This window comes from Zonotrichia albicollis, chromosome 20 (genome assembly GCF_047830755.1).
Source record: "Zonotrichia albicollis isolate bZonAlb1 chromosome 20, bZonAlb1.hap1, whole genome shotgun sequence".
Classification (NCBI taxonomy): Eukaryota; Metazoa; Chordata; class Aves; order Passeriformes; family Passerellidae; genus Zonotrichia; species Zonotrichia albicollis.
Window position 1 is genome coordinate 9,213,841 of NC_133838.1, and position 24,016 is coordinate 9,237,856.

Sequence of the window (24,016 nt, forward strand, 5' to 3'; positions counted from 1 at the left end):
ACGAGGCAGCAGCAACCGGCTGCACTGGCACATTTCCAAACTGGGCAATGGGATTTTCAGGGTAGCAGAGTTGTCCCACCACAGAAGTGGGGATCATGTCCTGCTGAGGCCCTGTGTCCACAAAGGACACGGGCAATGGTTTTGGGTGAGCATGGGGGTAACGCTGCTCCAGCCCTGGGCTGCCAAGAAGGGGAAATAAGGTTGGAGGCCATTCACCCCATCCCAGGGTGGGCTCTGCACATGGAGGGGGCTTTTTTCCCACCCCGTGGCTGCTCCTGCTGGCATCAGCATCCCGGGGCACGGGGCATCCCTGCTCGGGGGAAGGCGGGCGGGTCTGGGGGCCGTGCCCGGGCCCCCTGTCCCGGGTGGGGTGGCGAGGAGGGGCCGGGGGGGCGTGGGCAGAGGGGCCGCGCTCTCGGGGTGCGGTGCGCGCAGTCTCCCTCCCTCCTGCCAGAGGAACGAGCAGCGCGGCCGGGCTGGGACCGCCGAGGGGAGAGAGGAAAAAAAAGAGGGAAAAGAGAGAAATCGCAGCACCCCGCACCTTTGGTCCCGCTCCGCATCCCCCGCACCCCTGATCCCGCTCCGCATCCCTCTCTCGGCATCCCCCCGTCCCGCTCGGCATCCCCCGCGCCCCCGGCCCCGCTCCGCATCCCCCGCACCTCCCGCGCCCCCGGCCCCGCTCCGCCCTCCCGCCCGCCCCGCTCCGCCCCGCGGGGTGCCCGGCCCGGCCCGGCCCGGCCCGCCGCTCCCGCCAGCGGCCGCCCGTGCCCGCCGCTCCGCTGCGCTCCGCTCCGCCGCGCCGACGGGAGCTGAGGTAAGGTCCGCGCTGCTCCGCCGGGACGGGTCAGGGCTCCCGGTGCCGCTCCCGGTGCCGCTCGCCTGCGCATCCCGCGGGTTGCGCCGGGCTCGGGCAGGAGCTGATCTCGTGGATTTCCCAGTCACGAGTCCCGCTGTTCTGGTGCCTTTTCCCCGAGGAACACTCCAGCTATTCCTTTTCGGGCAGGTCTGAGCCCGCTTTCCTCTACTTTACCTTTTCTCATCCTTTCTCCCTCCTCTGACCCATCCCGTTCCCAGCGAATCCTCCCCAGAGCCTTTGCCGTCTCCCAGTGCCCAGCCCCTTCTTTCTGCTGTTAGGAAATGTTTGTGAGAACAAAAGTGTGTCGGGGAAAGTGCCGTGGCCTTTGGGACAGCCACTGCTGGCACTCACTGCTCCAGCCCTGCCTGGAGTCTCTTCCCCTCCCGCAGCTCCAACATCTGCACCCGGGTACCAGCACCATTCCCGGGTACTGCCTTCCACAAAATCCTTGGGAAACACCAGGTGCTTATTTTTTTTAAGAGTGTTGCTGTTAATTGGCTCCTGAGCTACCAGGTTCTCCGGCTTTGAACATTCCCAATAAGCCAGGAAAGATCCCCCCTGTACGGTAGCCCCAGGCCAGGCAATAACCTACCGGAGATATTTCTCATCTATGGGCAGCTTTGCTATAAGGAACATGTTTAATAAATCATAAGGCCGGTGAATTCCTGGGATTTTTATTGCTTCTGTAAAAATGCAGTTTTGATCCGTCTGCGAGGGATATTGGGAAACAAAGCGGCTCCTTTCAGAGCCGGATCCTACGAATTTAGGACACAGACCTGGCAGCAGGGCTGGTGGCTGGGAGCCCCCTGGGCAGGGGCAGTGCTGTGGTGGGGCTGTCCCGTCGCTGCTCTTTTAGGGACCAATGTAACCCAGGTGCTTGAACCCCATCTTGGCTTTCCTCACTCCTCTGGGGCTCTGGACACAACCGCGTGTGTGGAGCCGAGGCAGCAATGCCAGGGGAAACATCACAGCTGGAAACGCTGCAGGGCTGCACCAGGCTTCCAGTTACATTTTTCCTCCTTGCCCTGTTGCCCGAAGGGAAAAGAAGCAGCAAAACCCAAAAGTGCTAAAAAATGGGAGAGGTTCTTGCAGGAAGACTCGCCTGGTTTCCGTCAGCCCAGCTGACCCCATCTCCCAGCAGCGGGGCGGTGGATTGTCCCAGCTCCCACATTGGGCAGAGGAATGGCAATAAAGCAATTTTCTTTGCCTGTTCCAATCTGAAAACTGGGGTTTAGAAGCAGGAGCAGAGCCAAAACGCAAACAGCACACAGAGATGTGAATCCAGCAGCTGTCAGGGGCTCACTGGGAATTCGGAAACCACGAGTGCTGTGGCCAGGGCAGTTGGTTGTGGGTTGGAATAGGTGGTGGAGGCTCTGCCCCGCTGCACTGGGCCAAACAGAGAGGCCAGGCTGCCCTTGTCCAAGGAGGCAGCAGTTTGGTGATCGGGATTTGTCCCATCTCCTGCCATGCCTTTGTTTTAGGCTGTGCAGAGCCCGGCCACAGAGGCGGGGAGGGAGCATTTCTTTGTACAGGGAAGCATTTAAATTCTTTGCAGTGATTCATATATTCCATTCATATGAAACACAGTCCTGCCGAGTGTGAATGGGGACTGAGGGGGGATTTTTTTAAGGCAATAAGCCCTAGAAGTGTCAAAAGTTATTCACACCTTGGTGAAATCAAGGATATTTCTGTCCGTGGCTCTTGGCAGGGGCTCAGCACAGCTCGCCTTGCGTTGGGTTTTTGGTTTCCCACTTGGATACGGAGCAGGGGGAGCACAGGGGCAGTGCTCCCATTCCCTGTGCCCAGTGCTGGAAGATTCCTGGTGCCAGAGGGGCCTGGCATGGGCTGTGCCCGGGGTTTGTGGCTCGGATTCCCTGGGATCACAAATGCCCAGAAAGCCCCAGGGCTGATGAGCAGCCACCTCTTGGTGAGCCCATGGCTGGGTGAGGTTCTGCCCCTCCAGTGATGGTCACCAAGGCTGTGCCATAGCTACAGACCGGCTGTCCCCATCGGGGCAGATCCTGCCCTGCTTGCCCTCAGCACAGGGCACAGGAGCAACCCAGAAAAGGGCCTTTTTGAGGGGTGCTGGGACTTTGATGAGGGGCTCCTGGGGTCAGGCATGACCCTGGAGTCACTGAGCTGCTCTGAGGGGCTGCCAAGTCCCTGTTAAGGAGCGTTAGTTTGGGGGGAATCAAGTGGAGTGGCTGGGGGCCAAGATATGGGGACATCACCCCGATGCCCCAGGTATGGGGGCAGCACCAGCGGGGAGCTCCTGCCTCTGCTGGCAGCTCCAGGATGCTTTGAACCACTGTAAATCCTCCCTGAAGGAACTGCAAGACAGTTTTATGGCTGCTGGGGAGGCAGATTAGCAGGGTGTTGTTTTCAGAGCTGATCCATCACGGGATGCTGTGCGGTGCATCCAAGGCTGTGGTGCAGCCTCTGCTGGGAAGGTGGAGGTGAAACTGCCTGGTTTTAATGCTCTGTCTGCTCCTGGGTCTGTGATGTGAGGGGCAAAACCTCCTCCACAGGCCCTGCATGCTATGGCCAGGCTCCTCACACTGCTACAACATCAAGGGGATTTGGGCAGTGGCACCTGCAAAAGGCATTAACCCGGTGGGGAGGGTGTGGGGATGGTCCTGTCTGTCCCCACACACCCCTCTGTCATTGTCTCCTATTTCATCTTGTCCACAGCCCAGGAAGGAGCAGAGTTTCCATTCCTCTGCGCTGAAGAAAATATCTGTGACAATAAAATCTCATAGTTCAGAAAAGGGAGGGATTAAAAGACACCAAATTGAATTTGTTTTCCCTCAGTTTCTCAATCCCACGTTTTTCCCTCTGGGAGAGGGTGCAGGCCCACTGTTGGGCATGTGCTAGACTCTGAGCATCCCCAGCCCCCCATGCACTTTGTCACAGCTAATTAGAGAGGGTAATTATCTGATTTAACAAAGATGGGGTGGCATTGACACATGCCCATTCCTTCTTTTGCACTCAAGGATTCCCTGTGCAAAATACACACTGGGGACATCTGGGGAGCAGGGCAGGGTGCTGCTGGAACTGGGACCCTCAGGGGGGCTGTGAGGCAGGGGTGGCACCCACACCACGTCCCCCCAGCTCTCCCCTCCTGCTCCGGGCTCAGCTGCTTCCCTGCGTTGGCGACTTGGACGCCGGCACAGACATAATAAACCGCTTTTCCTTTTCCCCCTGTCACCGGAGCCGCTCCTGAGTCACATCCCTGGCTGCCTGGCTCTTCCCCAGGGCTGTCTGCTCTGGCTGCATAACCCTGCACATCAAAGCAATGGGATCCATCCCGGCCGGGAAGGGCTGCGGGGATGGCAGCGCTCAGGGAAACATCTGCAGGGGCCGGGGGGGCAGCGCCGGCCTGGCTGCTGCGATGGGATTGGGATGCTCTGCTCCCCAACAGCCTGCCTCACCCCTGGGCATTGCTGGGCTGCCCCAGAGAGCTGCAGGAGCTGGGCTCTTCACCAAAGCCACATCCTGCCCAGTTCTTGCAGGAGCACCCCAGGAGCAGGGACCCCACAGCTCCTGATGGCTGCTGCCCCTCTGTAGGGCTCCTGAGCTTGGCTGGGGGCTGCAGGTGGGAGATGGGTCCTAAAAAGCACCAAAGGTGGCAGTGTGAGGGTGTCTGCTGTCCCCTCAGCCCGTGGGGTCCCGTGGCCTCTGGCTCAGTGTCAGCCGAGTTCACGGAGTGAAGCTCCAGCTCACAGGCAGCAGCAGCAGCCAAAATCTGCAGAGCAGCCAGGCCTGGTCTCTGTGACCTTCCCTGGGGCCGAGCCCGTCCTGCTGGCCCATCTGGAGATGTTTGTCCTCAGAGGCTCTTCCAGGCTCCTCCATGCAGGACAGGGCTTGGCAGGGAGCAGTCAGGGAGGAGGACAACGACTTCAGTGTCCACCTGCTGTGGATGCAGTGGCCGATGCAATGCCTTGCCCAGCTTGGCTGTTATACACCACAAACCTGAGTCCTTATCTCTTTCAGCACCCCCAGCCCAAGTTCTGCCCTCTCCAGGCAGGATGTGGCCCCAGGAACTGCCCCAAAGCAGCAGATTTCTGCAAACCTGCTGCACGCTGGAGCAGCCTGGCAATGCTGGACCCCTGGGACCCTGCAGTGCTCCTGTGCCTGCCCCACAGAGCTCTGGCTGTCGCTGAGAGCCTCTTTATTGTTCTGGTGGAGGGTTTTGTTTCACTGCTGCCTTCCAAGTTCCCAGGGATCTAAATTCTAAAGCAGGGTCTTGTAAAGAGCCCTGTCCAGATGGGCGAGATGATATTGCCATATCAGATGAGAACTATCCCTGGCTTTATCCACAGACAATGCAGCAGTGGGAGCAAACAAGGATAGAGCCTTTCTTCTGAGGCACATTAGCCAAATAAGAGCCTTCACTTTGTTTTGTGCCGAAACCTAAGGCCCTGAGGCCAGACCACCTCAGGGAGCTGCCCCATCCCTGCAGCCACGGGAGGATTTGCACTTTTCCTCATTTTCCTGGCAGGGCAGGGCAGCAGGGCAGGGCAGCAGGTCCTGCCCATCTCATTGCTGTCCTGGCAGGGTGGTGTCCATGCCCCCAGGGCTGGGAAGGTCTCAGGGATTGGGCAGCACTCAGGCTTCTCCTGTCCTTGGATGCCACGGGAGGTGGAAGATGCTTTGGTTGTGCCCCATCATTTGTGGGAACCCTCTCAGAACAGTCAGGGCATCTGAGACTGCTCCATGCACTCACTTGTGGTGATGCACAAACCCTGTGGCCAATTCACCTGCTTTCAGATTTCATTACAAGGCCCAGAATTCAGCCCAGGTTTGTTTTAAGAAGTTACCGGAGGCTGAGAGAGCCTGGGACTGATTTATGGCTTCCCATCAAAATCATGTGGTTTCACCACGAAACTTGGAAGCTCTGGCTGCATTTTTCCTTTGGAGATTTTGGCTCTGCTCCAGGGCTGGGAGTGTGAATCCAGGGTGTGCATCAGGGCTGGAGCATTCGGGTGCTGTGACTGAAATGGAGGAGATATGGATCACCAAGGAGAATATTTAATGTCAGGACAACACAGCCATGTTCTCAGGGAAGCACTGATAAGGCGGTGGGAGGCTTGGCACGGCACAGAGCTGCAGCAGGTCCTCTGCTCTCACTGTAGCTTTCATTTCAACACGCAGCACTTATCACCCTCACATCCTGCTCCGTGTCAGCAGCCAGAGCAGCATCTCCTGAGCTGCTGTGCCCAGCCAGGCTGGGAAGTTCCACTGCCCTCCCTGAAGCCCTGCTCTGGGCTCGCAGGGTGAGCTGCCAGTGCCCACCGGGGTTAAATATGTGGGCTTTTGCCAGAGGAGCATTTTTCCACCCTGAAACATGCATTGTCAATGACTGCAGAAAGGTATTTCTCACTGCTGCCTGTACTGTGAGCCAGCGGACAAGAACAAGACGACTTTTATTGCTATTTCTTCATATTTCCTGATATTGACAGTCTGGCACTCACAACCCACAGGCAGATCCTGACCTGGGCCTGGGTTTGGATTACAGTGGCGATACCTTTGTCTTTGCTTTGCCTTTAGTTTCAGATGCTTTGGGGCCTGTAGGGGCTGAGCTGATAACCCTGGAGGGCAGAGCCCACAGCCCCAGGGTGGGCAGCTTGGGTCAAGGGCAGACCCCAACCAACCAGGCATATAGAATCATTAACGTTGGAAAAGCCCTTCAAGATAATCAAGTCCAACTTTCAACCAAACACCCCATGCCCACTAAGCCGTGCTGTGAAGTGCCACGTCTGTTTTTTGAACACTTCCAGGGATTCTGACTCCATCACATCCCTGGGGAGCCTCTTCCACAGCTGGACCCAGGCCAAGCCCCTGCCCCTCACAGCAGCTCAAGCACCCCAAAGCCCGGTGATTGCCAAGGGCCCACAGACCCCTGAGGGTCCCATTGTGGGGGTCTCAGCCTCTGGCTCACGGCAGTGCAGGAACAGAGGAAAAGAGCTTTGTGTTACATAAATAACAAGGTCAGAGCCTGCGAGCTGCTCGTGCTGCGTGCATCCTGCCGAGCATCCCCGGCGCGGGGGCCAGCGGGACGGCAGAGCCGCTCCAGGGCTTGGGTGCCTTTATGGTTTCAATTTAATGGCTTTTTAAAGTCGAGATGAAAGGGAGAGGCGGGCAGGGCCGCAGCAGTTCCCCTGTCTGCATCCGAAGGAAGCTGGTGGGGCCGTGCCGAGCACCGGTGGCTCCGTGCCCGCTTCCCGATCCTCCCTTGCTCCTTCCCACCGCCGGCACAGACACGTCCTCACCACGAACACACTCTGTCCCTGCCAGCTCTGTGCTGTGCTGGCAAGTGCCAGCTCATGTGGCAGCATGACGTGACCCCTCAAGGCCTGGTTTGGGACACTCAGGTGTCCGGCACTGCCCTGACAGCCTGGCGCAGTTGGTGCTGATGGTTTGTTCCATCACACCTCCCATAGCCACTCATTAAAGACCACACGTGATGTGGTCATTGCCAAGCATCAGCCATGGGCCAGGACAAGACCCCAGCGCTCCTCCAGCAGCCATAAATTGAGCTGTACGAGGAGTCTGTAATTATTTTATGCCAAGCCTGGTATTTTCCTCCCCCCAGGGAAGCACTAGAGCGAACAAGAGCAGGCCTGTGCCAAACCATGCCCGGGCAGTGCTTTTATGAAATCTTGGGTTCGTCAGAATTAATTTCATTTAAAACATTCTTCTCGTTTTTCATAAAGCACAGCAAATCCGCGGTACTTAGGGCAGGAATGCAGCCAGAGCGCTGCCGGGCAGGCGGGAATTACCCGCGGCAGATGGGCCGTGACGGCGGCGGGGTCGCCCACGGCATCCTGGGGGCATCCAGCTGGGAAGGGATGCTGGAGTGACCGTCTGGGAACAGCCAGGCACGGAGCTGCAGCAGTGCCATCCGTCCTGAGCTCCCAGGGGTGTGGGAGTCCAGGTGGTTTGTCCCCAGTGCTCTGTCAAGGCTGCGGCCGTGACCATTCCCATCCCAGTGCTGTCCCTGCATCACTGACCATCTGCTAGAGTCCCCTGGTTGGTAGCAGTTGGCTGGAACCTGGTCCTAAATCTGACCCAACTGCTCAGATTGTCAATAATTCAAGTGATTTTTGGGGCTGGGGGCAGAAGCAGTGTGTGGGCAAGGGTTGGGAGCTGGTGCTCCTGCCTTGCATGAGAAGGTGTGAAGATCAGAGCTGTGGGAGAAACAAACCTCTGTGCATTACTGCTGGGACATGGCAGGCGCACCTTCCCAAAGGCAGGACCATCCTGTCCTGAGCTCCCAGGGGTGTGGGAGTCCAGGTGGTTTGTCCCCAAAGCTCTGTGGAGGCTGTGGTTGTGGCCTTTCCCATCTCAGTGCTGTCCCTGCATCACTGACCATCTGCTTGAGTCTCCTGGCTGGTAACAGTTGGCTGGAACCTGGTCCAAAACCTGAGCAAAACTGATCATTGTCAATAATTCAGGTGATTTTGGGGGCTGGGGGAGAAGCAGTGTGGGGACAAGGGTTGGGAGCTGGTGCTCCTGCCTTGCAGGAGAAGGTGTGATCAGAGCCATGGGAGGAACAAACCTCTGTGCACTGCTGCTGGGACATGGTAGGGGCACTTCCCAAAGGCAGGACCTCTCAGGGCTGCTGCTGGAGAGCTTTTAGCTTGAGAGGGAATTTAGTCCCTGGGGTCCAATCCCAGCAGGAGAAATAGCACAAAAATCCCATAATTCTGGAGACCTGACCCACTGGAAAGGGATGTAACTCCCCTCCCTCCAACCTTCCCCCTCCTGCAGCCTCCCAGTTCAGGACCCAGGCAAGCACCTCAGCTGCTGTGTCCTCTGAGGATGCAAACAGCAGCTCGTGACCTTGGGTGACCCTGGGGCCATGAGAGGAGACACAGGACATCCCTGTGGGAGCTGGAGACCAGAAGGAGCCAGTGGGGCCCTGCAGCTGGTCCTGCTGCAGGCTGGGATGGTCCCTGCCATGCTGGGAACCTTGTGTGCTCCAGGTCCAGCCTGCCAGGAAGCTGGCAAGGGTGAGAAGGTGGATTAGGAGGTTTAGCAGGTGTTGAACCTCATCTTTCATCCTGCTGCAGGAAATCCATGGCTTCATCTTCCCTGTTCCTGCAGGAGCCCTGCCCTCTCCCTCCATGAGAGAGAGGGTAACTGGGATGGACTGGGAATGGAGCAGCACTGGGGTCTGCACCATGGCCAGAGCCCTGCAAGCTCAGTTTTGGCTGGATGGCACTCCAGAGCAGTGGACAGCAGCTCCAGCACTGCCTGGCACAGCCAGGTGCCCAGCTGGCATTTGCCAGCTGCAGGGTGGGGTTGGTCCCCAGTTTGTGTGGAGCGTGAGAGCCCAGGGCTGGGTGTGCTGTTTATTTTGGTTAAATTGAGTTTTCTCTGGGAGATTGGGGGGCGCTGGGGGCCTCCAGACAAGGGGCTTTTGTGAGCTGAGCTGCAAGCCGATCCCCTTTTGTGGTTTTGCTTTTTTGGATGATACAATTTGTTATTCCAAGAACTACCCAGCAAATGGACCCCATTAGCCGAGTCCCCAGAGCAGCTGGAGCTGGAGCTGGCGCTCGCAGTGCCTTTGTCTGCATCCACCTTGGGCCCACTGGGAGCACTGGGGCACTGCTTTGGCCCTGGATGGTGCTTGGGGGACAGGAGGGGGCAGGAGCTGCTGTCTGTCCTTGCTGGCTGTGCTGACAGAGCATCTTATGGGATTAGCCTGGGCTGGGACCAGCAGGAAGCACTGGGTTTGCTGAATTCCCTGGCACACAGCGACAAAAACCCAGTTGTTGCCACGCTGCTGGGGGCTGGAGCCAGTGCTGGGGCAATCCACCCTGGGGCAGCCCTTTTGGGCTGGACCTCACCCTCACGCTTGTGTGAATTCACATCCCTCTCTGCCTTTGGGCACCAGCAGCATCCCCTGCACCGGGGGCAGCATTTGAGCATCCCCAGAGTGTCCCTGCACACCAAGGGCAGCTGTGTGGATGCCGTGGCAGCCCGTGCTGCTGGAGCCCGGCCCCGGGGCCGTTTTGCCGGGGCTCGGCCACCTCCGGCCACCAGCAGCATCCGAAGCATCCTTGGCCCGCCCGGCGCTGCCTCCCGCGGGGATGCTGCTGGCTCTGTTTGTCTTGGCTCCGACGCGCTTTTTCCTGCATGTGAGAGGCTGGGGCTGCGCAGGAGCCAGCGGGTTCATAAATAAAAGCGTCGGACACCTCTGTGGGTGGTGCTGAAAGCTCCTGAATTAGCCCCACCGCCCTGACACAGGGACACACCCGGGGCTCTCCCGGCTTCCCGACCCCGTCCTGGCTGCTCCTGCACAACCATCCCTGCGTCCCATCCCCATCCCCACTGCACCCACCCCTCCTGCAGCGCTGGGACACCCTGTCCTGGCCAGCTGGGATGTGTCCCTGCTCCCACCAGCATCCTAAAGGAACCAGACCTGGCGGGGCTCTGTTCCCTCGCTGGCCCCATAGCAAGGAGGAGCAGACACAGCCATGCCTGGAGATGAGTTTGGCACAGAACTGGGTGTGGGAGCATCCCCAGGGCACGCACAGAGGGGACACTGGCCGCCTCCAAAGCCCCTTGGCCATCTCTGGTTGCTGTAGAACCGGGAGGAGAGCGAACCTCACCCCTTCACCTCCCGCTCCGTGCCGGGCCGGTGCGGGCAGCAGTGCCCGCAGGCTGTGGGACACTGGCCTTGCACGGAATTTCCTTTCCATTGGCTCATCGGGGCCACGCTCCGGCCCTGGCAGAGCCCGGCGGGGGCCGTGGGAAGGGGCAGCCCTGACTTCCCAACAAAAGGAGCCCGGCAGTGGGCAGGAGACAGCGCCGGGAGCCAAGAGAGCAGGGGCAGGACCCGGGCAGGGCTCCCCGAGCCGCTCTCGGCTCTCCGTTCACCGGGGATGGAGGCGACCGCAGCCGCCGGTGCCTCCCTGGGCAAAGGCCAGCACAGATCGCGGTTCCCGGAGCCCAGACCCGACCACAGCCCCCGGTGTCCCCCTTGGGGCAAAGGCCGGCACAAATGGGGGTTCCTGGAGCTCAGTCCCAACCACAGCCCCTGATGTCTCCTTTGGGGCAAAGGCCGGCAGAGATCGGGGTTCCTGGTGCCCAGCTCTGAGCACAGCCCCCAGTGTCCCCCTTGGGGCAAAGGCCAGCACAGATCGGGGTTCCTGGTGCCAATCCCCGACTGCAGCCCCTGGTGCCCCCTTTGGGGCAAAGACCAGCACGGATGGGTGTTCCTGGTACCCAGCCCCCAGTGCCCCCTTTGGGGCAAAGGCCAGCACAGATCGGGGTTCCTGGCACCCAGCCCCGACCGCAGCCCTCCTCCCGCCGCGCCCCCGCCATTCCACCCAGGGCCTGACATTTCAGCGTGCCGAGCCTTCGGAAAGCACAATTTTAATGCTCTCGCTGTAAAAGCGGTGGAAAATGTCTGTGGGCTTGTGCAGGGGGGCTCCCGGGAGCGGCCACGCCGCCGTGGGTGTGCCGGGCGCAGGCTGAGCCCTGGCTGGGCTGGGGGATCCTGGGGGATCCTGGGGGACCCTGTGGACCCCCCGGACTCTCTGAGACACCCCTGCAGCCACAGCCAGCTCTGCTCATCCCTGGTTTCTGTAGCAGGGCTGAGGCTGGTGCTGTCCCTGGTGGGTTCTGCAGCCACTCGAGGCACAAAGGGAGCTGTCACCTCACTGTCCCCCTGGCATTGCCTCCTGCCATCCCTGCCTCCAGAGCTTCTCCTGTGCTCTTCCCACACCAGCTCCAGGCTGAAGGCTGAAGGGTTCCTTGGGTATCTTTTCTTTTCTGTTTTTGGGGTTTTTAATGGTTTTCCTCTAGAAAAATGGGCTGAATATCTCACTTTAATTTTCTCCCCCTATTTCATTGCTTAGAAATGCCAGGTCAGTGTGGCACCTGGAGCAGATACCAAGTGCCTGCCCAAACTGAGGCTGCCACTTCCTAGAAGGCAGTAACATGCCCCAGGTAGGGTCTGATCCCTGGATCAGGGCTGACCCCCAGGTTTGGATCTTTTCCCAGCTCTGGGTCTGTCCCCAGGATCTGGGCCTGCAGCTAACATGGAGAAATTATTGGCAGAACACTTGGTGTCCCTGGGGTCAGTAACTCTGCCAGCCCCTCCTGGGCACCTTGGCAGCCTCCTGGCACCTGTGGGTGCCCCTTGCCAAGGCAGGGAGCCCTGGCAGTGCCACCCCTGTGGGCAGTGGGTCCTGAGTGGGGACCGAGGGAGGTTCCCACATGACACAGCCTGGGGCAGAACTCAGAGTGAGCTGAGTGTTTTTCCAGCTCCAAGCCCAAACAAAAGGTTTTGTAATAAATGTCTCCCTGTCCCTGGGTTCAGGGTCCGGCTTTGTGCCCCGGTACTTCCGAATGAGAACGTTTGAATGGAGCAGATGGGAGCACAGGTGTGCAAAATCAGGGACCAGACTCCATCCCATTGTCAGTCCCCTGGGACACTGCAGGGACACGGAGACAGCCACTGGCTGTGTGTCCGTCCAGGGCCAGCGTCCCTAACAGAAACAAATGAGTCCTGCTAAGAAAATATTCCAGATATTCTGCACTGCTTTCCACCAGTGCTGGAGCTCCAAGGCCCCAGTTTTGCTTGGCAAAGGGTCAATGGTAACAGCGACGCCCCGGGCAGATGCTCTGGAGCTGTGAAGGTCACTGGCTCCCCTGGGCCTTTCTTAGCCAGCTCCCAGCACTGTCCCAGCTTCTCCTTTCTCCATCCTCCATCCAGAAGTGGTTTTTCCTCTGGGATTATCTGGGACACATGAAATCCACACCATTTCCCTCTGGGCTGGTTGCTCTGCAGGTGCTGGGTGCCCTGGGCAGGGCAGAGGTGCCCGATGGTGCCACATTGGGAGGAGAAGAGCAGTGAGAAATGAGCACAATTTTGGGTGTGGGTCCAGGTTAGGGGGTGATCTGGAACACTTTGGAGCAAATTCAATGGGATGTTTGATTGAACTGGAAATTTGGAGCCTGGAAAGGAAAGTGAGGCTTTAGTGATAAATGATATTGAAAGAGGGTTCATGACAAAGATGGTGAACTTGGGGACACTGAGTGGCACCTCATGGTCCCCAGGACATGTCACCCAGCTGTCCAGGAGCAGTGCTGTCCTGTGGGACTCTGCTGCCTCTGCACAGGCTCCTGTGGCATGAGGGTTTGGTGTAATCCTCAGGAAAGCAGGGCCACTGGAATTCCCTGTGAGGCTGTCGACTCCAAGACAAAGGAAATGTGGAAACTTAAAAAAAAAAAAAAAAAAAAAAAAAAAAAAGTAGAAATTTCAAATTGAAATATCAAAGCAGCTGATTCAGCAATGGTGAAACATCTTGTGACGGCGTCAGGAAAATTATTTCCAAACAAAATTCTGGGAAAAAATCAGCTTGATTTTGCACAACCCACAGCTGTCCCAATGGAAAGGCACGTGGGGGTTGTCCATTGGGATGGGGGCATGGAAGCCTGATGGTGCTGCAGGGCCTCAGGAGCACAGCCTGGCAGAGAGGATGGCCCCTAAAACGGGGATTACAGGGCACTGGGGAAATCTGAAATCCAGCCAGGAGCACGGGGCTGTGCCAGACAGGAGCGTGGGATTCGGGAGTGTCTTGTCAGAGTTTCCACTGAGCACCTCGGGCTGGCTGGGGTCTCACATCAGCTCAGAGAAATCAAATTAAATTAGATAACATAAATACTGCCTGAAATGTGCACTCCATCCCTTTCCCTGGGTGTGGAAATAGGGAAGCAGCTGCACATGGCTGCTGTGCCAGGAGTGCTCCTTTATGGTGCATGGGGCAGCAGGGGATGGGGATGGGGATAGGGAAGGGATGGGGATGGCGATGGGGATGGGAATGGGATGGGGATGGGGATTAAATTAAATTAAATAACATAAATACTGCCTGAAACATGCACTCCATCCCCTTCTCTGGATTTGGAAATGGGAAAGCAGCTGCACATGGCTGCTGTGACAGGAGTGCTCCTTTATGGTTCATGGCCTTGGGGACAGCAGGGGATGGGGAAGGGATGGGATGGGATGGGATGGGATGGGATGGGATGGGATGGGATGGGGATGGGATAGGAGTGAGGATGGGGATGGGGATGGGATGGGCATAGAAATGGTGAAGAGAGGGGTATGGAGAAGGGATGGGGATGGAGAAGGGATTGGGATGGGGATGGGGATGGGATGGGGATGGGTATAGAAATGGTGAAGAGAAGGGGATGGCGAGGGGATGGGGATGGAGATGGGCATAGAAATGGTGAAGAGAGGAGTGTGGTGAGGGGATGGCGAGGGGATGGGGAAGCCGATGCTGGCGCGGGGCCGTGATTTGCCAATTTGCCGATTTACCAATTTACCAATTTGCCGATTCACCAAGGGGAGGCAGGAGCGAGGCACCGCCCCGGCAGGTAACCCCATCCCCCAGCGCCGCCCGCCAGGGAGGGACGCAGCCGAGGCTCCCGCTCCTGAAATTTATTTTAATGTAAACCTAGCTGTAAGGCAGCTTTTTCTCATTTTTAAACTATTTCATATCAATCCTTGGCCTGACATTTGTTTTCTTTGAGTGCGGTGGGGAGCGCGGTCGGCATTGCTGAGGATATCTCCTCTGGAATCTTGGCAGAGGCGGCTCCCTATCTTTGAAGAAACGGCAAATGCAAAACAGAAGGCCGATATTAGAGAAGCATAAACAATTTTTTTTTTCCCCCCGTTAACCCCAGGAGAGGCGCAGGGGCCGAATTGGTGACATGGTGATGGGGGGACAGGGGGGACATTGACCATCCTCGGGCACAGGGCACCTGTCTGGGCTGACCCCAGCATCGCTCCGGGCTGGTCCTGTCACCTGCGTTGTCCCCAAGGGCTGTGACCGACCTGGCGGGACAGGGAGCGGTGGCAGCCAGGAAGGTTTGCAATGGTTGGGGATGGGATGGTGGAGCCAGGGGTGCCCCAACCAAGGTCTTGCATTGTTGGGAGTTAGTAGCCGAGCTCTGGAGTCTGCCCTGAGGAGATGCAGCTCCAAAGTGAAGTGGGAGTGAGGTCACCGGGTGGTTTGTCAGAGGGGTTTTGTGGAGGATAACCGTGGGGAGGATGTGCGGGAGCAATGATGGGCAAGCAGGCACAGGCGGCAGTGCTGGCACCTTGCGGATTGCTAAAAAGCTGGAAAAGGAGAGGAAATGGAGATCAAAGGACCCAGCAAAACCAAGGAGACAGAATTTCAAACTCTGACGTTAAAATAGGATCACTGTCAGGATAAACACTGCGAGGCAGGTTCCTGTCTGAGCAGGGATGGGGGATGTTCCTGGTGTTTCAGACAGGAGGAGATGTTCTCACAGCAATTCACACATTTGCTGTCGCACCTGGGCAGGTGCTGAGGGAGGAGTGGAGAGCTCAGGTGGGAAAACCACAGGATGGGGACACCGTGGTGGGGATGCTGTGCCAGGGACTGAGCTGCTGACCAGCAGCACCAGCTGTCCTGGGGCACTGGGAGCTGCTGGCTCCATGCTGTATTTACCGTGGTGCAGGGCCAGCACCTCTTTTCCCTGGGAGAACAGGTGCTGCTGCTGAGGCTCCTCGTTGCACCCAGAGCCACTGAGGGCTCCCCAAGTGCTGTTTTGGGCTCCCACTGCATCCCCTTAGCAGGGTCCCCTTCCATGGGATAGGTGGGCAGGGCTGGAACATCCACAGAGCTGCTGCCCCACATGTCCCACCCTGCAGCCCCCCAAGGGAACTGCCCTGAGCACCCCACCCCAGAAGGCTCATTACAATGAATCCTGTGACCCCAGCACAAGGCTGGAAGTTTAAATGTCTGTGGTTGATGGCCACTTGCCTGTAAATTCCCTGGGATGGGAATCGCTCCCTGCGGGTCCCTCCAGGCTTAGCAGATTTCTTTGCAAAACACCCCTTTGCCTTAGGAAATGTTATTTCTGCACAGGAGCAAGGTGGGTCTGACCTGCAGAGCTCGGGAAAACTCCAACTGCTCCCCACTGCTCCCAGCAGGACCCACCTGTCCCTGGAGCAGGGCTGGCCCAGCAGCACAGGGCCCTTGGAGAGCGATGCCCAAAGCTCCAGCAGCTCCCTGGGGCTCTCAGCCCCTGTCCTTCCTCTGGTGTCTGGGCAAATGCTCCACATCCCACACCAGGAGCCAGGCAAAGCGTCTGTGCTCGGTCATGGTGTGAGCCTGGGTTCACAGAGCAGTATGGACCCTGCACAGCCCCCTGGAAAGGGGTTCCAGCCGAGGGGATGGAGCCCTCCAACACCCTCAGCATCCTCATCCCCACGGCAGCCCAGCTCTGGCTCCTGCTCTGCTCCTCCAGCCCTCAGGGACAGCGTCACCGCTGCCCCCGGGCAGGCCACCATCCCACTGGGAAGAGGAGGAGAAGGAGGAGGAGGAGGAGAGGGGAAGAAGAAAGGAGGAAAAAAAATGAATCCCCACAAAAATGTCTTCATAACAGGAAACGTCTCATAAAATACCTGTGGTTTGGCATGTGTGATCCGACTGGTCAAACTATGCACCTGGCAGGGAACCCTGCTATTAATGCTGCAGCTCTGGTATTTCAGTGCAGGGGAGGCTGGCGGGGGGCTGGGACAGGGGACTTGGGGTGCAGAAACTCCTCTGGGGCCACAGCAAGGGGGGAAATGTCCCTTGGGTCTCACTCACCTCTGTGGGTGACTTCCCATCTATGCATGGGTGGGGGAACTGCAGCACCACAGTGTGATGGTGTTCACAGGGGTCTGAGAATGAGGGAAGAGATGAGGATCTGACTCTGTGTTTCAGAAGACTGGATTTATTATTTTATGATATATATTACATTCAAACTATACTAAAAGAACAGAAGAAAGGATATCATCAGAAGGCTAGCTAAGAATAGAAGAAGAAAGAATGATAACAAAGGTTTGTGGCTCAGCTCTCTGTCTGAGCCAGCTGACTGTGATTAGCCATTAATTAGAAACAACCAACATGGGCTAATCAAAGATCCACCTGTTGCATTCCACAGCAGCAGATAATCATTGTTTACATTTTGGTCCTGAGGCCTTTCAGCTTCTCAGGAGGAAAAATCCTAAAGAAAAGATTTTTCATAAAAGATGTCTGTGACACCCCAGGGATGCTGTGAGCCAGGCTGAGCCTTGCCCCAGGCAGGACCTGGTGTTGCTGCAGCCCCGAGCCAGGGTTTTCCACCCAGACCCAGACCCAGACCCAGATCCAGACCCACCCAGCACCGACCCGGGGGTGCCCGCCTGGCTCTCGGGTGCCCACCCATCCTCAGGGATGCCCTCGGCCCCACGCACGCCCGCCGGGGCTGTGCAGAGCAGTTTTGACAGCTGGAGGTGAGGGATTAAGCCCTGAGCCGTGACCTGCGGCTGCGCTCCCGGCACACACGCCCGGGGTCGCTAATCCGCTCGAGCCGAGCCCTGACCCGGGGCCGCGGGATCAAGCGGTGCCCCCGCCCCTGGGGCTGCCATCGCTGTGGGACCTGGACAGCGTGAGCCGTGGGCAGCTGGCACCACGGCCGTGCCATGCCATGATCGGCTAAGCCGTGCCGTGCCATGCTGTACCATGCCATGCCATGCCATGCCATGCTAAGCTGTGCTGTGCCATGATCTCCTAGGCTGTGCCATGACCTACCATGCCATACCATCCCATACCATACTGTGCTATGCCATACCATGCCATACCATGCCATACCGCACTGTACCATGCCATACCATCCCATACCATGCCGTACTATGCCGTGCCATGCCATACCATGCTGTACCATGCCGTACCATGCCGTACCATGCTGTACCATGCCGTACTGCGCTGTACCATGCCATACCATGCCGTACCATGCTGTACCATGCCATACCATGCCGTACCATGCCATACCACGCCATACCATGCTGTACCATGCTGTACCGTGCCGTACCATGTCATACCATGCCATACCATGCCGTACCATGCCGTACCATGCTGTACCATGCCGTACCATGCCGTACCATGCCATACCATGCTGTACCATGCTGTACCACACCATGCCATGCCTATCCCGCTCCGTCCAGGGCCATGCTTGGGCACTGTGTGCAGGAACAGGTCCCTGCAGATGGGGTGGGGTGTTTTTTCTTCGTCAAGGAAAATGTTTTCTTGTTCCCTGGGCTGCTGGCGGGCGAGGCTCCGGCTCGGGCTCCGGGTCCGGCAGCGCGTACAGCAGCCTTGGATGGGATCAGGTGTCATGCAGTTAAGGACAGGCTGGTGCCAAGTCTCCCCCGCGCTCCGGCGCTGCTCAGCCGAGCTGCTCCCTGATGCCTTTGGCTTTCGCAGCCCGGCCTGCGGAAACAACGTGCTGTTCTCCCTCTTCATAGCTCACTTTTCGTTTTTGCCTCGGTTTATTATTATTTTTAAAGCATGTGTAGCGCAAAGCAAATCATCGACCTCCCGCTGGAGCCGGGCCAGCCCCGTGTTGGGCTTGGAAATCCTCCCTGCTTTATTTTTTATTGTAAATGACCGGAGGATGGAGCGGCTCGATGGGACACGGCGGCGGCCAAGCCGAGCTCCAGCCCACCCACACGCGCCGGCTGCTCCTGGTGCTTCCCTTCCCTGCATCCCCCCAGCCCCAGACCAGTGTGAGGAGCTTCCCACGGCTCCCCCTAGCCTGGGGACAGCTTCTGCCATGGCCTCCAAAGGTGGTGGCTATGCCTTGTGACCCCAGGGCACAAAATGGGGACAGCTTGGGCATGGGGACATGGACCAGGATGGGATGATGCATCGCCAGTGAGACTGGACATGCATTTGAAATGCATCACATTCCCCATCCTGCCTCATCCCTGAGACCCTCTGTGGGGCTGGCATGGATGTGGGGCCGGAGCTGGGGGGAGTGCCAGAGAGCACATGCTGTGCCCCAAACTGACCACGCTTTGACTGCCGGGTTTAAACAAGTTCCCCGTTGTGCCGACCTTCAGTCACAATGGCAGATCCCCGCGGATCACATATATTGACTTAAAAAATAATTAGCCTCAAAGGGAGCAGGCGCAGGGCCGGCCAGGCCCTTCATTAATATTTAAGTAACAGGGGCCATAAATCAGCTGCAGCTCAGCCAACAGCCCTGGCCGTGTCCATGGGGAAGCGGGGCCATGGTGTTCACAGGAACATTGCCCAGTGCACAGGCATGGGAGTGCTGACATGGGCTCTGTGGGGAGAGTGGGACAGTGTGGGGGGCAGCAGCCCCCTTCCACTGGGAACGGCCAGGAGCACTCCAGGAACACGCTGGGAGCTCACCAGGCCGCTCAGCACAAGCCACGAGCAGTTGCGGAGCGATGGAGGCAGCACGGGCTGGTTGTTTTCCTGCAAGAACAAGGTGACATTTCTTGTCTCTTTTCTCATGGTTTAAGTGTGAGATTTTTTCCCTGTTCCCAGCGCTTTCATGGCGTGCCAAGGGTTTTTAACACGTCTGCTCGCCGCCTGCCAGGGGAGCCGACACTCGCACCGTCAGCGTGGCGGCCGCGGCTCTGAAGCCGTGCCAGGGGTCTCGGTGCTGGGTCGGGGCCCTGCTCCCCCAGGGCTGAACAGTGGAGGATTGCTGAGCCCCATCCTGCTCCAGCATCCCCAGAGAACAGCAGGCACCCCTCAAGTGCTGCCCCCGTATGAACCCTCCTGGCTCAGCAGCTCCTGCTGGGCTTGGCTTTGTGTCAAGGGATGGTTTTGGTCGTACTGGAGTGTGCTGGGGGGCTGGAGCTGCCTCTGAAGGACAGCAGCTTGGCTGGACAGTGCCCAGCCTGGTGGCTGCAGTGCCCAGCAGAGTGGAGTGAGCCAGGAAGGGACAACTGGGACCCCCAAAGCATCTCCCCTGCTCTATGTGGGGAAAAAAATGAATCTCATGGGATTTCTGTTGGCCATACAAGAGCAGGTTCTTGACCCCAGAGCCCAGGAGGACAGGCAGGTGACCCCCAGGAGGATGGGCAGGTGAACCCTGTCTGTCTATCTGTCTGTCTGTCACCCCACACACATGATGGATCTGCCACCACTCACGACCTGCCAGGCGAGATGGGAGCATCGTGTGGCTGCTCCGTGTGATTAATTATCAGTTCATAACACAGGAGATTTCAAGCATGAAAGAGCCTCTCCACAAGCACGTTGTGCACACTTTATCCATCATATGAGACTCCAGATGTTTCCATTTTATTGTTATTAAATCACTGCCTGGAGAGCGCGGGTAGCAGGAGGCCTCCTGCCCCAGTGCTGGGCACGGCTTGGGGGGACAGCTCAGCACCAGAGACCCCTTTTGTGAGGGACACGTACCTGGGGGCTCAGGCCAGGCTCCCCCTGCAGCTCTGCACAGACTGGGGCAGTTGGAATGACCTGGCTGGATCAAGGGGGTGACAAAGGACACAGAGCAGGGAACTCAGTTTTATATCCGATATACAATGAAACCGTGGTCAGATTCCCTTGTCCTCCCTCTCCCTTCCCTCTGGCTCCGTTTTCCCTGCATCCCGCATCTCTCCAAAGGCTGAGGTCTCACAGCAGGAGGATGCAATGCCCAGCAGCAAGGGGCTGAACCACCCCAGGGTGCTGCTCCCACGGCAGGAGGAGCAGGGGTGAATCCAGCCCAGGTGGGAGAGCAGAGAGCGAGGAAGGGAGGGAGGTGAGATGGCGGCACAGGGGTCATACCAGGTAAGGAAAACAAGTAAATAGCTGATTCAGGGGTTTGTTCTCCTCTTTTATTTAACAGAAACTGTATTTTTACAGCTGCAATCCCTTAGAATGGGATTCTTTTCCCCTTAAACAAATCCTTGTAAAATAATGCTTCATAAAAAGAAGCGTTCCTCTCCTCGACCCTGAAGACAGAAAAACAATAATGCCGGCGAGGCCGTGGCCGTGCTGCCAAGGAGGCTGGGGGTGGCTGTCACCCCTGTCCCTGGCAGTGCCACCCAACCCACAGCCACAGCTTTGGTGTCTCAGTGGGAATGGCACCGCCCTGGCCCGTGGCTCTGGTGGGATGGGCAGAGCAGAGCTCCCCTTCCAGCATCTGCCACAGCCACCTGCATCCTCACAGGCTCCATCGTGCTGCTGATGGCAGGGCCATCCCTGTCCCCTCCAGCCCTCAGCTGACTCCCAGACCATTTTCCAGGCACAAGAGCAGCTGTCAAGGCTGCCTCGTCCCTGGAGACTCCAAAAACCTGCCAAGCCCTTGTGGCATCAGGAACAATCCCATGCCAGGGCTCCCTGCTCCCTTGACTTAATTTGCTTTAATTTTGTTTTAATTTGGGTTGTTATTTCTCTAGGCTGCAGCTTGTTCTTTTTTCCACTGCTGCTTCAGCAAAAGCGATTCAGGAAATTCCGATGAAATCCCAGCATGCAGCAGCCCTGCCCCTGCTCCCTGGCAGGACAGGCCAGGAGCTTAATTCTCATTAATAACCACCACAGGTCAATTATTGCGAGAAGGAGGAAAAGCAGCAAAAAGCGCTTTGGCGTCACGTGTTGTTTAGGCTTCTGAAAATAAATGTTCTTTGCAAATCAATCTGTTTGCAGCTCCGCACGTGGAGCTGACAGGGAGAGTTGCTGGAGGAAGAGAATATTTATAAAGGGGGTTTATTTTAAATAAACAGGCACTTAAAGCTGAGGCTGCTGCTCCCATCCCTCGTCCTCTGCGCGAGTTCCTGGCGCTGCCCGCGAAGCGCCGCAGTTGAGCCACAAACGTGGCAAATCTCTGGTTCCCATGTCGTGGGTTTGGCCCAGCACCCATTTGAGAGGCTCAGCACCCATTTGGGAGGCTCAGCACCCACTCAGGAGACTCAGCACCCCTTTGGGAGGCCCAGCACCATTTGGGATGCTCAGCATTCATTTGGAAGGCTCAGCACCCATTTGGGAGGCTCAGCACCCGCTCAGGAGACTCAGCACCCACTCGGGAGGATCAGCACCTATTTGAGATGCTCAGCACCCACTCAGGAGACTCAGCACCCTTCTCTGCCCCCAGGAAAGGCTTGGCTGTGGCAGCCTGTGCTTCCCACAGGGTCCCAAGTGAGAGGAGCCCCTGCTCACTTGAAGGATGTGAAAGCAATGCTGGGCTCAGTGGGCTGCAGGTCTCATCTGCCTTTTTCGTGCCTCTTATATTGGTTAAAAATCTATAAGGCTTGTGAGAGTTACCTCAGACACTCAGGGCAGCTTCTGTAAGACTCCACTGGGCACCTCTATGGCTAGTTACAGTGCAGGATGAGGGAAGAGCCTTGAGCTGTGCCAGGGGAGGTTCAGGTTGGACATCAGAAAGAATTTCTCTCTGGAAGGGAGTGTCAGGCATTGGAATGGGCTGCTCAGGGAAGTGGTGGAGTCCCAATCCCTGGAGGTGTCTGAGGAACAACTAGATGTGGCATTCAGTGCTCTGGGCTAGTGGCAAGGTGGGGATCAGTCACAGGTTGAGCTCAATGGACCTCCAAGACCATTTCCAAACCTCAGTGATTCTGGAATTCTATTCTATAAACTATATTTACCATGCATCTCCCAGCTCTGGTGTGTCGGGAAGGGCAACACCTTCAGGATATCTGCTCCACCAAAAGATAAATTGAAGGGAGCCCTGCTCACATGGGGATCATTCCCGGGCTCCCAGCTGGTCCTGGTGAGGGGGATGTGTTCCCAATGTCACTGTTGCTTTGTCTGCAGGAGCCGTGGGAGCAGGATGCTGCCGGACGTCGCGGCGCTGCCGGTGCTGCTGGGCGCGCTGGTGATGGCGATGGGCCCCGGCTCGGCGGCGGGAGGCGGCGTGGGGGGCTACGCTCAAGTCAAGTACATGCAGCCCATGGTGAAGGGACCCCTGGGACCCCCGTTCCGTGAAGGCAAAGGGCAGTACCTGGGTAAGGGATGCACTCTGTGCGAGGACACGGGGCAGTGGGAAGGGGACGTGGCACCTCACAGCCATTGGGCACTTGTCATCTCCACCCTCCAGGCTCCTGGAAGCTGCCTGGCACAGCTGAGGGTGCTGCTGTCCAAAACACTTGGCCAAGCATGGCCAGATCATTTGGGTCTTTAACCCAGTGCAAAAGAACAGGGTGGATACGGCTCAGCCGGGAAATGAAGCCCTTTGCTGGGACTGGGAGGGCACCTTGGTCTGGGAGCCAGGGCACACAGGGGACCCTCCAGCCTCTGGCTCCTGCCCTGCTGCCCATCCCCAGCAGCAGGAGGCACAGAAGCCCCAGCACTCTCTGTCTCTGCCTTTCCCTGCTGTTAAACCTGAGCTGTCCTGGGAAGGCTTTTTCCACTCCTCCACCTATTCCGTTTCCCTGTCTGCATTTTGCACCAGCTGGGAAAGGAAAGAGTGCCAAGGCTGGAGCTGGGACCCAGCCTGGCAAGGGAAGAGCAGGAGAGAGACATTTCCTCTCTCGGAGAGCAGCAACCAGAAACTCCAGACGTGTTGAATCGCTCCCCACTGAGTGATGTGCACCCAGAGGGGCAGAGGCACCCGGGTCAGTGCTCCACACAGCCAGGGCTCCAGCACCCCCAGCCTTCTGTAATCCCCTGTCCCCAGCTGCCCTTCCTGTACCCACCCCAGTGCTGGCACCACCACGGGATGGGGCACTGCTGGGCTCAGGTTTCCAGACCGGCCAGGTCAGTGCTTGGCCCTTGGGAAGAGCCACTGGAGCCTCCCCACGGGCTGTCATAGACCTGGAGCCTCCCAGGAGCTGAAGTCTTGGCTCTGGGAGGAGAAACCAGAGAAGGCTGGGCCACCGGTGGCTGATTTACTGGAGGGCTGAATGGCTTATCAGGAGTTCAGCCCAGCACATGTGTCAGAAAACACACAGCAAAACCTGGAGCCGAAGTGTGCTACAAGCCCCCCCTCCCTGCCCCCTTCCCAGCTGTTGTAAAGCTGCTCCCTGAATCCCAGCCAGAGCCAAAACCTTCCAGCGTAGCACAGGAACACTTCAGCTGCTGGTGGGACTGGATTCAAATCTCTCCCTGCTGTTCTCCCTTCTTTTTTCCCTCCTTCCTATGCATGGGAGTGACTTGCATTGCCTCTGAGCAATGGTGCCTATGGTGGGGAGAGCAGAGTGTGCCAGGCTGGGGCAAGGAGGGGTTTGGACAGGCAGAGGGGACACTGAGGCAGGGCAGAGCACAAAGGTCCCTTGGACATTACTCCTCTAAAACCCTTGGGAAGGAGAGGACAGGTGGGGGACAGGAGAGAGGGACGCAGGGACAGCTGCAGCCCGAGCCACCGGCTGTG

The 24,016-nt window shown here is 57.8% G+C and overlaps 1 protein-coding gene across 2 annotated transcripts in view; it reads left to right on the top strand.

The window, feature by feature from the left end:
- Positions 1-437: 437 nt before the first annotated feature.
- COL8A2 (collagen type VIII alpha 2 chain) overlaps positions 438-24,016 on the top strand; it is a 31,291-nt gene continuing 7,712 nt past the window's right edge. Inside the window, exons 1-2 of one of the 2 annotated variants that reach the window (XM_074555865.1) lie at positions 438-814; positions 22,462-22,652. In XM_074555865.1, coding sequence (XP_074411966.1) covers positions 22,478-22,652 — 175 coding nt within the window. In that variant the 5' untranslated portion in view covers positions 438-814; positions 22,462-22,477. Of the gene's footprint in view, positions 815-18,907; positions 19,166-22,461; positions 22,653-24,016 lie in introns of those variants that run through there. The other variant, XM_014270852.3, reaches the window with a different exon arrangement.